At 39.3% G+C, this 14,028-nt stretch overlaps 1 protein-coding gene across 4 annotated transcripts in view; it reads right to left on the reverse strand.

Annotated features, from left to right (window-relative positions):
* Positions 1-14,028, reverse strand: part of CAB39L (calcium binding protein 39 like) — a 67,242-nt gene that overhangs the window by 7,564 nt on the left and 45,650 nt on the right. For all 4 annotated transcript variants that reach the window (XM_027674381.1, XM_027674382.1, XM_027674384.1 and 1 more), the window contains 5 exons: positions 12,774-12,892; positions 7,424-7,592; positions 3,930-3,989; positions 2,323-2,388; positions 1,520-1,663 (listed from right to left, as the gene is read on the reverse strand). In XM_027674381.1, the coding sequence (XP_027530182.1) occupies positions 1,520-1,663; positions 2,323-2,388; positions 3,930-3,989; positions 7,424-7,592; positions 12,774-12,892 (558 nt within the window). The remainder of the gene's footprint in view (positions 1-1,519; positions 1,664-2,322; positions 2,389-3,929; positions 3,990-7,423; positions 7,593-12,773; positions 12,893-14,028) is intronic.

The raw sequence follows: 14,028 nt of genomic DNA on the forward strand, positions 1-14,028 counted from the left end.
CTCCCTCTTTGTTTTGCTGGGCACTCCAAGGTCCAAGCATTATGTCTACCTGGCAGCAACTGCTAGTGGTCAAGCAAGGCTGAGCCTGCAATATTCCCACTCTAACTGGAAATGGGATGCAACATACTGAAAAAGGAAAGGAAGGGAGGAATGAGAAGGCAGAATAGGAGCAACAGCAACGCATGACATGGTTGCACACTGGAATCCTTTCAAGTTATTCCAAGTCCTTTTGAATGCCTCTTAAAATAAGTGAAATCAGCCATTCCCAAGGCATGGGTCATGCCTATCATTAATTCAGGAACAGCAACTCATGTGTTTCATAAATAAAAATCTGGCATTTATTCACAGCATGGCTAAGAGAGCACAATCCTCTGATACCTTCTCCTCACAGGCATCTCAAAGACTGCAAGTGTTTGGAGCCTGACTGCTTGTTTGTCTTGGAACCACATACCTCTTGATAAGGAAGAGTAGAAGTTACTCACAGTGGTTCAGTCGACTACGGAGGGAGTCAGCAAGGGAATGACTTACCAAGCTGCTTATTTCAGGAAGGGATTTTTTTTTTTTTAATCTTCCTTGAAGATTTTTTTCTTTTAGGAAATTAAAAGCTTTTTTTGGAGAAGCTGCACATTCTCTAAGCCTCCACACTGAAGATCTGAAAGCTTTTTTTCCAAAGCAGAAGTACAAAACTCAACAAGTCACCCTGAATTTCTGGAGGGTCGGGTAGCTTTTTTTGCAATCTTTTGGTGTAATCTAGTATCTTTCATAAGCATCTCAGGGAAGGGATATCCTTACAAGTTCAATTTCTTTTCTGAAAATCATTACTAATTCTGTTTATAGTTTGAAATTAATGTGTTCATTCCAAATTAAAATTAGTTTTGCATGGTAACAATCCAATTCGCCCTCTGTCCCAGAGCAGAGAACTCTTTTGATGGGAATTGGTAAACTTCTCACTTATGAACATTAATCATCATGAAAAAAACCAACATTGGTTGGGTTTGATAATTGTTTAAGACCCCAATAACAATATCACTGCAAAACAGTGGAAGGATTAAACTCATTTCAAACTTAGATTTACTAAATCTTTTTAATAGCAAAATTTTAAAAGCAAATTCTGTTTGCTGTGTGATGCACAGCACCAGCACAATCTACTTTTAGTCTTAATGAAGAGTTTTTAGACTTTTTTTTAATCTTTACCCAGAATCACATGGTAAAATGACCTAAGAGTTGGGGGAAGATCCCCTGGATACTACTTAGAAGCTGTGTATTTTGTTACTTATAGCTCATCACTACTTGACTGACTACCTTCAGCCCAAACCAAAATGCTGCTGCTTAAGATCTCACTTGAAGGAAGGCAAACAGAAACCAGAGGTTGAGTGATAGAAAGGTTTTCAATTATGACATTCTCAAAGGCTGGAAGTCACTGTAAACCCCAACCCTTGCCTTAATTTTCTGGGCTTTCTGTTGTCCACTTTGAAAGACACTTTTATGACTGCCACCTCTACAGCTCATACTGGCTCACCTTGAACACATGGAATGCTTCAAACTGAATGTTGGGGCTTTTATCTCGCAGCAAGTTCATCATCAGCTTCAGATTTTCTGGTTTGCTAATGTACTTTGTCATGATGGCAAAGTTGTGTCGGTCCAGAATCAGTTCACCCAGCAGCTATAGGCACAATTAGAAAAAAACACATTTTTTTTTTCAGTTCATCACACTATTTTTTAACGCAGAGAAAGCAGCAGCATATTTCAATGTTTCCTTAAGAGGTTTCAATGTCACTACCTTTAAAAAAAAAAAAGGTAACTAGACCTGTTATCATGCAGTTGGTTACTTAATGCCCAGTAACGCTCATCTTCTAAACACTACAGAGAGGGATCCTGCATATGGGCTGGGTGTACCAGGAGCTGGTGTGAGCATTTAGGACAGAAGCAAGTGCAGTGCAGTGTCCCACAAAGACACCTTCATTTCATTCATTTGTTACATTAACACACCTGTCTGGTTCCATCTGCAGGTTGTGTCAGACTTGGCGCACCAAACACAGACTATCATGTTACTCTCAAGTTCATTTTAACCTATGTTCTGAATCAAAGTACAGATTTGAGGTCAGATGAAAAATGATAGGGCTTGTTCCATAGAATCGGCCCAGTGCTTCACCAGACATCCAGAAAACAAAAGACACTGAGCTCCTGTGCATTTCCAGAAGAGCATCACAACCTTTAGTTCTTTTTTGTTAGAAAAACAGCTGCTCCACTGCGATACATACACCTTGATATTTTGCATAACATGGAGTACATATTGAGGAGGAAAGTGCTCCGAGCCTTTACCTTCAAAGATTGTCTCTTTGTCACGTAATTCTCAGAGTTAAGGAGTTTTTCATAATCCTCAAAGATCTAGAGTAACAAGAAAACACAAATGCATCAGATTCATGTCCACTCTTCCTCCTCTTGGTCCTTGCCACCCCAGAGGAGCAGCAGAGGACGCAGCAGTGCCACCCTCTAACATTTCACTGCAATGCCGGGCTTTTTTCCTTGGCTAGTTATCATGCAGTGAGTTAATGCCCAGAAACACTCCTCTTCCAAGTACTGCAGAGGGGGATACCACATATGGACTGGATGTAACAGGGGCTGGCATAAGCCAACTAGGACAGAAGTAATCCAGAGCCTGTACAGCCTTCTCTTACAGAAGGTTGAATGTGCTGCCAGGACACGTGGGTCTAGCATGTAATGTCCACTCACTCATATCGTGGTCATGATTGGGTGTGTGATTTAATACTGTACCCAAAATGGTGATGGTGCATCCCAAAAGCTCCTTTTGTGAGGTGCCACCTCGACTGCTTTCAACACCCTCACTCACTAAAGACATTTGCCCAGTGAGGATCACAGGAGCCGAGCACGTGCTGGCTTTTACAGGACTGGGCCAAGGGAATCTCATCTTGTCATCCAGAAGACTGAGAGAGAAGGCTACAATATGTCCAAACCATCTACCAAAAAAGTGAAAACACCCAACACTGCTGTCTGAGAATCATCTGAAAAAAAATGCTCACTTAGGCAATTAATACTTAAAAATTTAAAATGTTAAATAAATGTAAAATGGGGACTGTTCCAGTACAGTGCTTCAGTATTAAGAGAGAAGATTAGTAGAGACACTAATTTTGCTCCAGTTAAGCAGCATTTGTGACTCAGCAATAATTAGCCTGCTCTTTATTTAACCTTCTTGGTAACTAGAATGAAAGAAATTTGTCTTTTCACTTTGGCAATGAAATAAAGAATAGCTCAGGTTACATGAGAATATAACCCATAGCAATATAATTCCATGATCTGTATCAGTCCAATTTTAGTTGATTCCAATTGAATTTTTCTGACCCACAACTCTGTCCAAAACAGAGCCAAAAAATCAAAGTGAAAAATGGCAGCTAACCAAAGGACTGATTGCCTTAGGATGGTAACAGGAATATTCAGACCTCAGTCCCTCATTTAGGTACATGTAATTTCCAGTAATGCTAAAACTTCTTTCAGTAACTCTTCTTCTTTGTCCCAAAGTATTATCAATAACACCAGTATGGCCCTATCAGTGCTGGAATATCACAAAGCTGTTTCAAACTGTGCACGTTTTTGCCCATGATCTATCTACACATAAAGTTTCAGTTCCATTCACATATGAGGAGATACAATGCACACACAGAGGAATAAAACTTGATTTTAAAGTACAAGTTCTCCTGAAACCTTGGCGTGTGTCCCCAGGTGTGTGAAGAGGGGTTACCTGTATTTCACACACCATGCAAGGATTCTGCTCTAATAAAAAGCAGTATTTAGTTTTGCAGTCATAGGTGACTATTTCATGTCAAAACATGAAACCCTCTGCTACTGAAAGCATGCTTTTTCCAGCTAAGCATGAACAGAAATTAAAAATTTGTTTTAGCATTGATACTTACTGGATCGTAATTTTGCTCCAGAAATTCTGCCACCAACGATTTGTGTCGTGTTAATAGGTCCTGGGGAAGAACAGAGAAAGGTTACCTGAGAGAGCGTGCTCATCGGATGGTCCCTTGATTCTCAAATGTATTTCAGTACTTTTTACCAGAAGGCATTTACAACGTGGTTTCTATAGACAACACTGCATTATGTGTTTAGTAGGACTTTTAGGACAACTCAGTTAATGGTAACAGAATCAATATAAAACTATTCTAATACTCTTTTTTTTTATTCCTGTTTCCCTCCCACCTTTTCTTATGTTCTTATGGTCACAGGGCACAATACTTATGCTAGACCAGGTTAGGGGAAAGGAAGAAAGTAAACTAACCCTTTATGGAGGGATGAGCTATGGTCTCCAAGCCAAAAGTGACCTACATGCTACCTCATAGCTGGAAACTATGCTAAGGTGGATCAACTGCTATTGCTCATCTCCCAGAATACAACAAGGGAGACTCAAATTCAACTGCCATATATAATAACTAATATATTTTGTTATTTAATAATGAAAGCTAGTCACCAATCAAAGTTAGACATCCAGGCTCCCTCCCCCTCCAGGCTTCCTCCCCCTCCCTTCCTTCCCCAGGGAAGCAGACTAAGGTAGATGGAATGAATCCCTTCTGCAGATCTTTTTCTGCCCAGGGTTGGCTTACTGACACAAAGTAGTAGCAGACCTTTCAGACAGCTGGATGGGATGCCTCCCATGCTAAAAGGCTAACTAATTCAAATTTAAATTAAAAGGAAACGTCTCCCACAGAATGGGAATGCTGGTGCTCAGTGACAGAATCTCTTTACTGGATGAATAGCTATGAAACAGAGTGGCCAGTGAGAGGCATTTAAGTATGATTTTGATCTTATTGCTTCTTTTCACACTGACCACAATAAATGCCTGATGAAGTCCATTCAAGTTGGGGTTTTTTTTGGTGAATCAGTTTCTGCTCTCTTTTTCATCATGTTTTCCTTGGTTTCCATCCCCAGTCACAGACTGAAGCTGATGAGGAGCTCAAGCAGATTCATAGACACATCCTCATAAATAAAAAAAATCTTTACATACTAATCCTTTAATTTATTTTTACTATCAATTATAAGAGGAAAGCAGAGCCCTATAAAACCCAGCGCATGTTTTTAGTACATTCCTTTATTTAGCAGGACTGCAATGATAGCAGTTTTAAAGGCTGAGTGAAACATATGTGAATCACAAGCTTTTATGCAGGGCACTTAAGAGGCAAGTATGACATCCTTCAACAGGGGGCACAAATGGAATATAATCCAAAATGAGTTTTTCACAGAAAATGACAAGAAAGCCAGGAGCAGCAGTATTCAGTCAGCACTCTTTCCAACTGCTGCTTGCACCCTCCACAGCTAACTTGTATCTCTAAACACAGCATTTTCCTCTGCATTTTTAACAATTCTGTTTTCTCTCTGCAGTGGACCTGGCTGAATTTAATTAAGTACATCTCCAGATCATAAAAAATTTCAATACTTCCCTACTATAAATATCCTCACACTTTAATGCACATTTAATGAAGTCCTCCTCTGGTGCACAGACCATCCAGGCTTTCAGTTCTGAATCAGACACCTCGATGGCAACACTACAAACCCAACATGGGGGCAACAGAACCCAAAACATGAGTTCAGTAATCCAGCCAACAAGCAATCATAGCACTTATTTTTCTGGTAGCTCCATATGAGGTAGCTCCATATATCATGATTCAATTGCTTCCACATCACTTCTTGCTGTTCCAGCTGTTCAGAGTAACAGACAAATAGGAGATGAGATGAGTAGCTGGTTTATTTCCAGAATTGACCATGTATCAGGTGCTAAGAGGAAATTTAAAAAAACAAAACAAAACAAAATGCAGTTTATACATTTCCCCCAAGCATTTTAAAAGGCAGTTTTTGACCGATGTCTGAGGATGAATTGCCCTCATACTCCTCTCTTTCCAGTGTATGTGAGGATGTAGAATTCTATTTTTAAATCCTGCTAAAAATACACTCAGTTCACAGAGGACAGAAGTACTTTCCACAGCCGTAGACCCATGAACAATCAATCCCTCTTTTTTGGGAGGAGGGTTGTAGCAGTCTGCAGTCCTTGCCACAGCTTAACTGACCCTTGTCCCCATTCTGCCTCCTGTTTGGGGTGAAGACTGTCCATCACCAACAACACACTCTGCTGTCATGCTCAAAGCAGGACCCACGGAAAAGATGCAAATCTCTTCTGTCAAGCTGCGAACTGAGTCCAGGAGCACTTTTGCTTACCACAGACAAATATTCTTCTGAGCATAGGGTAAAATGCCACAAACAGAAGACTTAAATATCTCAGTTATGTTGCATTTTTATAGAGTCCTACACTGTACTATTACTTGTCTGTGCTTCTAGCTAGTTTGACTTTTGTAAGATTTACCTAATGGACACCACAACATTGAAACTTAAAATAAGGGAAAGATGCTGCTATTGATTAGTTGGTGGTGTGAATTGGTAACCCTGCTCAAGTCATTACTGAAGAATGCAAAAAAGACAGGTTTCAGTATACGTGTAATCACTGAGCTGAACTCTAACAATCCTTACAGTTATTCCAAAGATCTATCTAATCATGTTTCTAATTAGCTTTATAAAGAAAGAATAAACAATGTGTTTCTATGACAGCAAGGAGCTCAGTGATAGAAGAAAAAAGGAGTTACATATATATTTAGAAGTCTATTTAACTAAAAAGAATTTTCCCCAGCTTTCTTAAATTGTTTTTCAGAAATAAATTAATCTTCCCTGTACATTAAGCCCATGGCACCAAATTTTGCTCAAAGACTATACTAGTCCCTTAGGGAATGAGGATGGACACACACAAACTTCAAGAAATTTGGCAGGCTTCACCCAACTTCATTTTTAATACAAAACAGACTCTATACAGAGTCTATGCAGTTCTTCCACCTACTCAGCTTTTAGCAGTACGGTCCTTACACTGAATCATGGGTCACAAAAGTAAGACTATGAATACATTGTAAAATAATCAGCAGACATAGCATTAATCTAGACCTGACTGCTGAACTCAGAAGGGACAGCAAAAATTACAAGGATTTCAAAAATTACTTTTAAACGATGCCTTCTGTTGTGGTTGTGGTCACGATGGGCAGTGGTTTTGTCTCCGGGGGAAGGTAGGGAAAGAAAAAGGTTATGCACTCTACAGGAACTGTATGTAACATACGATTAATTTGAGTTTTAAACAGTTGCATGAAAGACCTTGGGTTATCAAGATGAAGAACATTAATTAAATATGGGTTTATATTTCTCTAAAGATTCTTTGCAGACTTGATCACTGTTACAATCAGACCAAGAATTAATTACATCCTTTACTGAACGATAAAAAAGCCACCCAGTTCAAAGCAACACAACATTCAGTGATGACTACCGATGGAGTACCATTTTTAACACTACATTATGGTGCAGGTATCGAATCATTTACCTTGAATGTAGCAAAGGCATCAGAAGCAATATCAAATGTTGACATTTCCACATATTTAAAAAAGTCTCGGAACTGTTCTGAAAAGAGTATAATTTTGGCCAAGGGTTCATGTCGGATACACTCTCTCAGCATAATTCCACAACGTAAGGCAATATTTGGGGATTCATATCTGAAGAATGAAAAGAAACAGAAAATATCAAAACACAGAAGAACAAAGATAAACAGACACTTTTCTCGCAACAGGGAACTTCATAGCATAAAGAACACATGTGCCAGAGGGTACACAACACACAGAGGGCAGCTCCCAGCCACAGCACTGTACCCAGCTTCAGGACCTCAGCCCAAAGCCAAGGAGCAGATGGCTGCCACAATTTTTCATCACAATCCTCTCTCTTCCCAAGCCAAAACACATTTTGGTGTAAATTTATTTTACACCTCCTCTCTGCAGAAAGACTGTGGGGAGTGTGTAATGTTTCAACAGAGCTCCTTCACCCTTTCAGATTTATGAAAAAGCAAAGCCCATACAATATAACAATCTCTCTTTTCAGATTTAATTCTGAGCTCCTCATCTTATCCAAGAAAAATGTAACACCTCATGACCATCCATCACCTCCCACTGCTCTTCTGGAGGACATTCCTTTAGAGTATTAATGAGGAAGGTAAGAAGAGTCTATCAAGGCAGTCTACACAGGATTAAGCTTTCGGCAGCTCTGAAGATATTTTTTTTGCAGTTTATGTGGAATTCTTCTCAATCTCTCCTCTGCAGAGGCTATGACTTTGTTCAGGACACAAGTACACAAGTTCCTCAACTTATAATCCTGTTATGGCACAGGCATTGCAAAAGCCAAGAGCCAGCACACATCTCGATCTTGGGAGAGGAAGGGAGGGGGGAGGCAATTCATATCTTCTTCTGTTTCTATAAAGTCTTGATTTCTTTAAAGCTGAAATTAATCTGAAACAAAACTGTTAGAAATACATTTTAAAAAAAATGGAAGGATTAAATCCAACAGTCAAGAAAGACTTAAAATTAACTTTTTCCAGCAATCTTTGGTCATGTGAAGTCTGGTGAAGTCCAAGGGGACAGAAAGCATGCTTTGTTTCAATAAACTGGTTATACTATATCAGAACTGTGTATTATCACCCAGAGCTTATCAGCATCGTTTTCCCTTTGCACAATTAATTCCTATCACTAGGCCAAAAGAAATTTTAAAAAAAGGAAGAAAAACACAAAATGCCATCTGTGCTGTGAGTGGGCCCTCAAATTTACTACCAGCTTGCAATTTAAAAGAATGGTAGTGTTTTCCAAGCATACCAGAGCTGCATACTTCAACACAATATCAACAATAGTTGGCTTGATGAAAAATGAATTGCTATTCAAAACAGGCAAATGAAACTTCCCACCCTCAAGGAAATGCAGGCACTCCAGCCCCTATTTGTTTTGGTTTGGGGATATTTGCAAACTTGAATTTATAGCTCTTTAGACAACGGAAATTCACTGATATATCCCATTGAGGCATCAACTCCATTAACAGGAATACTAATTTTCAAGGAAAAAAGAGGCAGAGCTGCTCCTAGGAGTGCAGCCAGGAAAATATTTAGTAGTTGGCTAATGAATATTTTGGTTGGAATAAAAGCAAATTACATCGTTTCCAACACAATAACTTTTAAAAACATTAAGTATCAACAGAATCATTCTTAGTCAAATGCTCCATTATCTGGAAGTGGGTTATGGACCTTTGGCTGTTCATATAAGCAAGGAAAGTTGGGTTTTGCTCCTGAAATATTCCTGGAAGAAGTTTACAGGCTGCCCAGTCATAACTAGCATGTTCTCTGCACCCACACTTACATGCAAAGCCACCAGGCAGGAATGATAGAAATGTTTTTCAAAATCACTTCTAATGAGCAATTAGTGCTCTATGTTGATGTTTTTCCACAGCAGAATAAAACCATTGAGTTCTTCTCTGTTTGGATGAACTTACAACCTAAAGAAACTCTCACTCAGTGACTACTGGGGGCAACTAGATAATGAAACAATGGACTTGAAATATTTCAAAACACTTGCAGTGGAGGTTGAAAGAGGCAAGACAGAGCAGAGATGGATCTCAGTGTAAAGGGAATCATTCTTGCATGGTTAGTGCAGAAGACAGTACAAGGTGAGGAGCTCTGGCAGGAGATTAGGAAGGCATCAAGCCTGGGAGACACCAGGTCTTAACAAACAGATATATTCTGATCTGATTTGACATTAACTTATACAGCCTGGATAATCTAGTATATCCAAGGATAAACTCAAGGGGAATTCTGCAATTCTCAGCCAATATATCATTAAAGCTTTAACTGCACTGTGATATGAAGAGGTCATCACAACACACATCGAAGCAGTGTCTAGGTTTGAGATAGCATGTGGCTTGATATATATATATTCACAAAGGGGCTTATAAATTTGTCACTAGAGAAAAACAATGCCAAGTGCCATAAACGAAGTCCTCAACTCGTCACTGTACGGGATGGAAAATATTCTAAATTGCAAGGGACCAGACTTATTTCTGGGCTAATGCAATATACTGATGCCAGAGAAAAAAACTGGCCCAAATACATCTGGTTCTGTATATGCACCAGACATTCTACTCATTTGAAATCCTACTCATAAAACAAAGCCTGCACACACAGAAAATAAGATACTATTAAACCAAGTCCTCCTGCAGCAGGAAGGTCAAATAACCTACCAAAATGAAAGAAAGTAAAAAAAAAAAGAAAAGTAGGGAACTATGTGCTGTATGTTTTCTGAAACCAAGAAGCTGGAAGGAAACGGGTAACAAGTAAAACAAAGCCTAAAAGGTAAGAACAGTTATCTAAAGCTGGCACTGCCGCTGCAGTATTACACAGGAAATACTGGGTGTGATCTCTGATTCGGGATCCTTCCCGCATTAAGCCACAAAAATGCGACCTTTTGCTGTTGGGAACTGTCATGGGGCAGAGGAAACTTTGCATCCAACAGAAGTAAAACTATGAGAAGCCTTCACAATAGTCCTGGGCCATTTCTTCTACAGTCACGATAGAGACAATTTTTTTTTCCTCTCCAGGTAATGTCATGATGTCATGTAACAAAAAGGGAATGGTACACGTCAGCCAAATCTACTTTCTTTTAAGCAGATTCTGATTTCCTATATTTCATTTAACATTGGACAAATATATATTTATCTAATTAGATAAATATATTTTATCTAATATAAACAATATAATGCATTTAGCATTAAATAAATATGAAAACATCTTCAAGTTACATTTTCAAGTGGTGGTGTCTAACACAAAGTGTGTGTTTCCCAGTTCCCACTGCACACAAGCATTGCACACTGTGGGCATGCAGCAAGTTGTGCGTTCAGGGCCCTGCCCTTGCTGTAGGCAAGAATCATTTTTAGACAGTCCCAGCAGCAGGACACAGGCAGATAAGGCATCATCATGTTTGACATCACTATGTTGTTCTGCAGTAGCTGCTCAGGCACTACTGTCAGGGCTGGACAGGACTGACTTCTGGACTTCTGCTGATGAATTCAACAGCACTTTCTAACAAGACACTCCAGAAATGGCAATTCTGATACAGTGCAGTGCTGCAGAGAGCTAGTCAAGAAATCACGAACAAGGGGCCTGAGGACCAAACTAACACTGACATGCTGCTGCATGCATCAGGGATCTCCAAAAAAGCACCTAAGTGATGCCTTTTAAATACATTCACTGAGACAGGTCACATTGAAGTTGTAACAATGATGGAGAGAATTATCATTACTGTCCCAAAACAACTACTTTGAGGTTTATATAAATGGTGAATTTTAATGAACAAATGAAACCAAAATCCATTTTAACTAGTTTACTTGTTTCTTTTCTGAGCAAGCCAGTGTTTAGTAACTCAAAACAAGTCAAGAGTTTCAACACTGAAGCTAAATCACAACAAATCACTATACTTGTAAGAGCAAGACCCAGCTCAGCCCAGACACCTGCATGGGCTACCACCACTCTGCCCTGCCAGGAAGGCAGCAACCAAGAGCTTTGCCACCACACTCAACCACAAGCTCACCGTTCTTGAGATCCATGGTAGTGACTAGTTCTCTCAGTTACTTTTCCCTTACTCAGCTGTGCTGGAATGTGGCCACTTCCAAAGGAAACACATTTTAGAGGATTCCTGTGCTTATCCTTCTCCTGGCTGTGGTCTGCCCCTGAGAGAGGGGGGGGGCTGGCTGAAGGAAATTTTACCCTTGGGGTTGCAGCCTTGTCATGCACAATCCTTAGTGGTGCTAAAGTATTTTCCTGGCTACAAAGCAAATGGTAAAAATGCAAATCCTCAACCTCAAGAGCAAGAAAGACACTTCAAAAAAATCATTCTCTTAAAAACTATTAGTTTAAAAGGTTTTGAATGGCTGCTACCAATGTGACCATAGAGCTACTGTGAGAGTTCACATTGTTTCAAACTGAGCAGCTAATAAATGCACTTATTTCCACATCAGTTATTTAATCCAAATGACATATATTCTCTTTTCCTTAGGGAAAAATAAACAAAATCCCAAAGTCAAAAGAAAATTGAGCAGAAAACAGTAGATTTCAAGAGCTGGAAAAGCAAAGAAGGTGCTTTTAGTCAAAAGTAAAGGGGACAAAAAAACTCATGTGTTTTAGGTCAACACTTTTGCACTCCTGAATACAACTACAGCTGATGTCCTCTCCACACAGGAGTCTACTCCCTCTCCTTGGCCAACTTATCTTGGGAACCACCAGGTTCTGAGTCCCTAAGGTTAAAAGACCAAAAAAAAATTTAATACTGAAAGTTCTGGAGTTAATTACAGAATTAATTAACAACTTAAACTGAAGTTCACTTGTGGCCACAAGTATTGTGTGAGAAGTCTGTCCCACAGGCACAACTACTCTTTTAATGCATTTTTGCTTCTCTCTGTTCTACCACACAGTGATCCAGTTTGACTCTAGTTATTTACAGACACCACTGCTAATCACTCCTGCAATGCAAAAATGTCTAAATGAAACTCAGCATTCGTCAACGATGCTACACAAGAGTTTAGGGCAAGAACTGAAGTACACATTACATGGGGAGCAGTCAAAAACAATCAGCACATAATTATTTCAACATGAAGTTTGGTAAAGAAATAATGGTCAAATAAAATAATCCAGTCAATAAAAAGTATACAGTTACATAGAAAGAAAGCCAATATGAAAGAAACAAAACAAGAAATCTAGAATAAGACCTGAAAATCCTTTTTTAAAAAAAATTAAAAGTGAGAAAGTAGATCAACTGCAATGCTGGCATGTTCCAAGCAATGCTCTTTAATGGAAATAAAATCACAGCACCTACCCTTTTAGAAGCATGAATAGGATATGTGGATGGGCACTAATGTATTCCACTGTAGGGCTGCGTGTGCCGATTTGTCTTCTCAAGATGTTGTTAAATATCTGGGAAACGTCCTTTTTGCCCTGTTAAAAAAGCAAAATATATCTTCGCTTAGAAAAACATGGACAAATGACCATTTACTATAATATCTATTTAAAGTAGAAATGAAATTGCAAACAGAACAAGTTAGCTTCGGGTATTTTTGGGCTCTTCACAGTCTCATCACCTCATATTTGTTGTTTCTTCAATGCCACAAGAAGGCTTCCTGAAGACAATGATGACCTCCCTCCCATTTACACCTTTCTTTTTCTCAATGAGGATATGCATTCCTCTTATTCTGTAAAGCAAGTCCCTGGCTATTTTAAATAGCAACACTGAAACACCATAAAAGCAAGCCACTACCCTGAGTCAAACATGCTTTTGCAGTATGTGCTATTGCTTCCGTAGCCTCCAAATTTAAGTTGTGAAGCTAGTACTAATACACTGCCTTGACCCACAAGGCTAAAGCTTTGCATTAGTTAAATGCAAACAATGCCAAGTGTGATTGGGTTTCTGAAAACCAGGGTTCAATTTAAACTGTGCTCCATGAAAAATTAAATAATTACTACCGATAAAATGGCTGCCTCATATATATGCCTCTGCTTTAGTCACAACTAAGATCTTTCACTTTGTCCTAATTTCCTCCTGTATACACATATCTACATAATCACATTTTGTCTTCAAATGCTTCCCTGTGCAAACAGCTTTTCAGAAGGTCTTTTCAAATTATGTTGTATTCAACCACAAGGTTTGCCAATACATCTTGCATTAGAAATCCTCTTCCTCCCCCATCACTTTCCCCCCTGGCCACAGCAGACAAATTGATGAGTGAAATTAAGGGAGGGGGGAGACTGCTGCACTAATGACCAGCAACCAAGGCACTGAGTCAACAGCCGGTCACTATGCACAGGGCAAGATAAAGCAAAAGGTTACTTGTAATCTGTACATGCTCATTGATCTGTCTTGGGAGGACAACTATTCCTTGGCAGAGAACTTATTGAATGTTTGAAGCCAAGGAGCAGATAGTTTCACACAGAGGAGAATTCCCTGGTTTCACCTCTACAAATAAATCACTGCTGAGAAACACAAAATATTCTGCTTTTCCAGCCCATCTGGCTTGGAGACTCAGAGATTGGGGGACTCAGGGAATTAAACAGGAGAATCAAATCAGAGCAGGCCA

The sequence above is a fragment of the Neopelma chrysocephalum genome, unplaced genomic scaffold, assembly GCF_003984885.1.
Source record: "Neopelma chrysocephalum unplaced genomic scaffold, ASM398488v2 Primary Assembly neopelma1_25, whole genome shotgun sequence".
In the NCBI taxonomy this organism is placed as follows: Eukaryota; Metazoa; Chordata; class Aves; order Passeriformes; family Pipridae; genus Neopelma; species Neopelma chrysocephalum.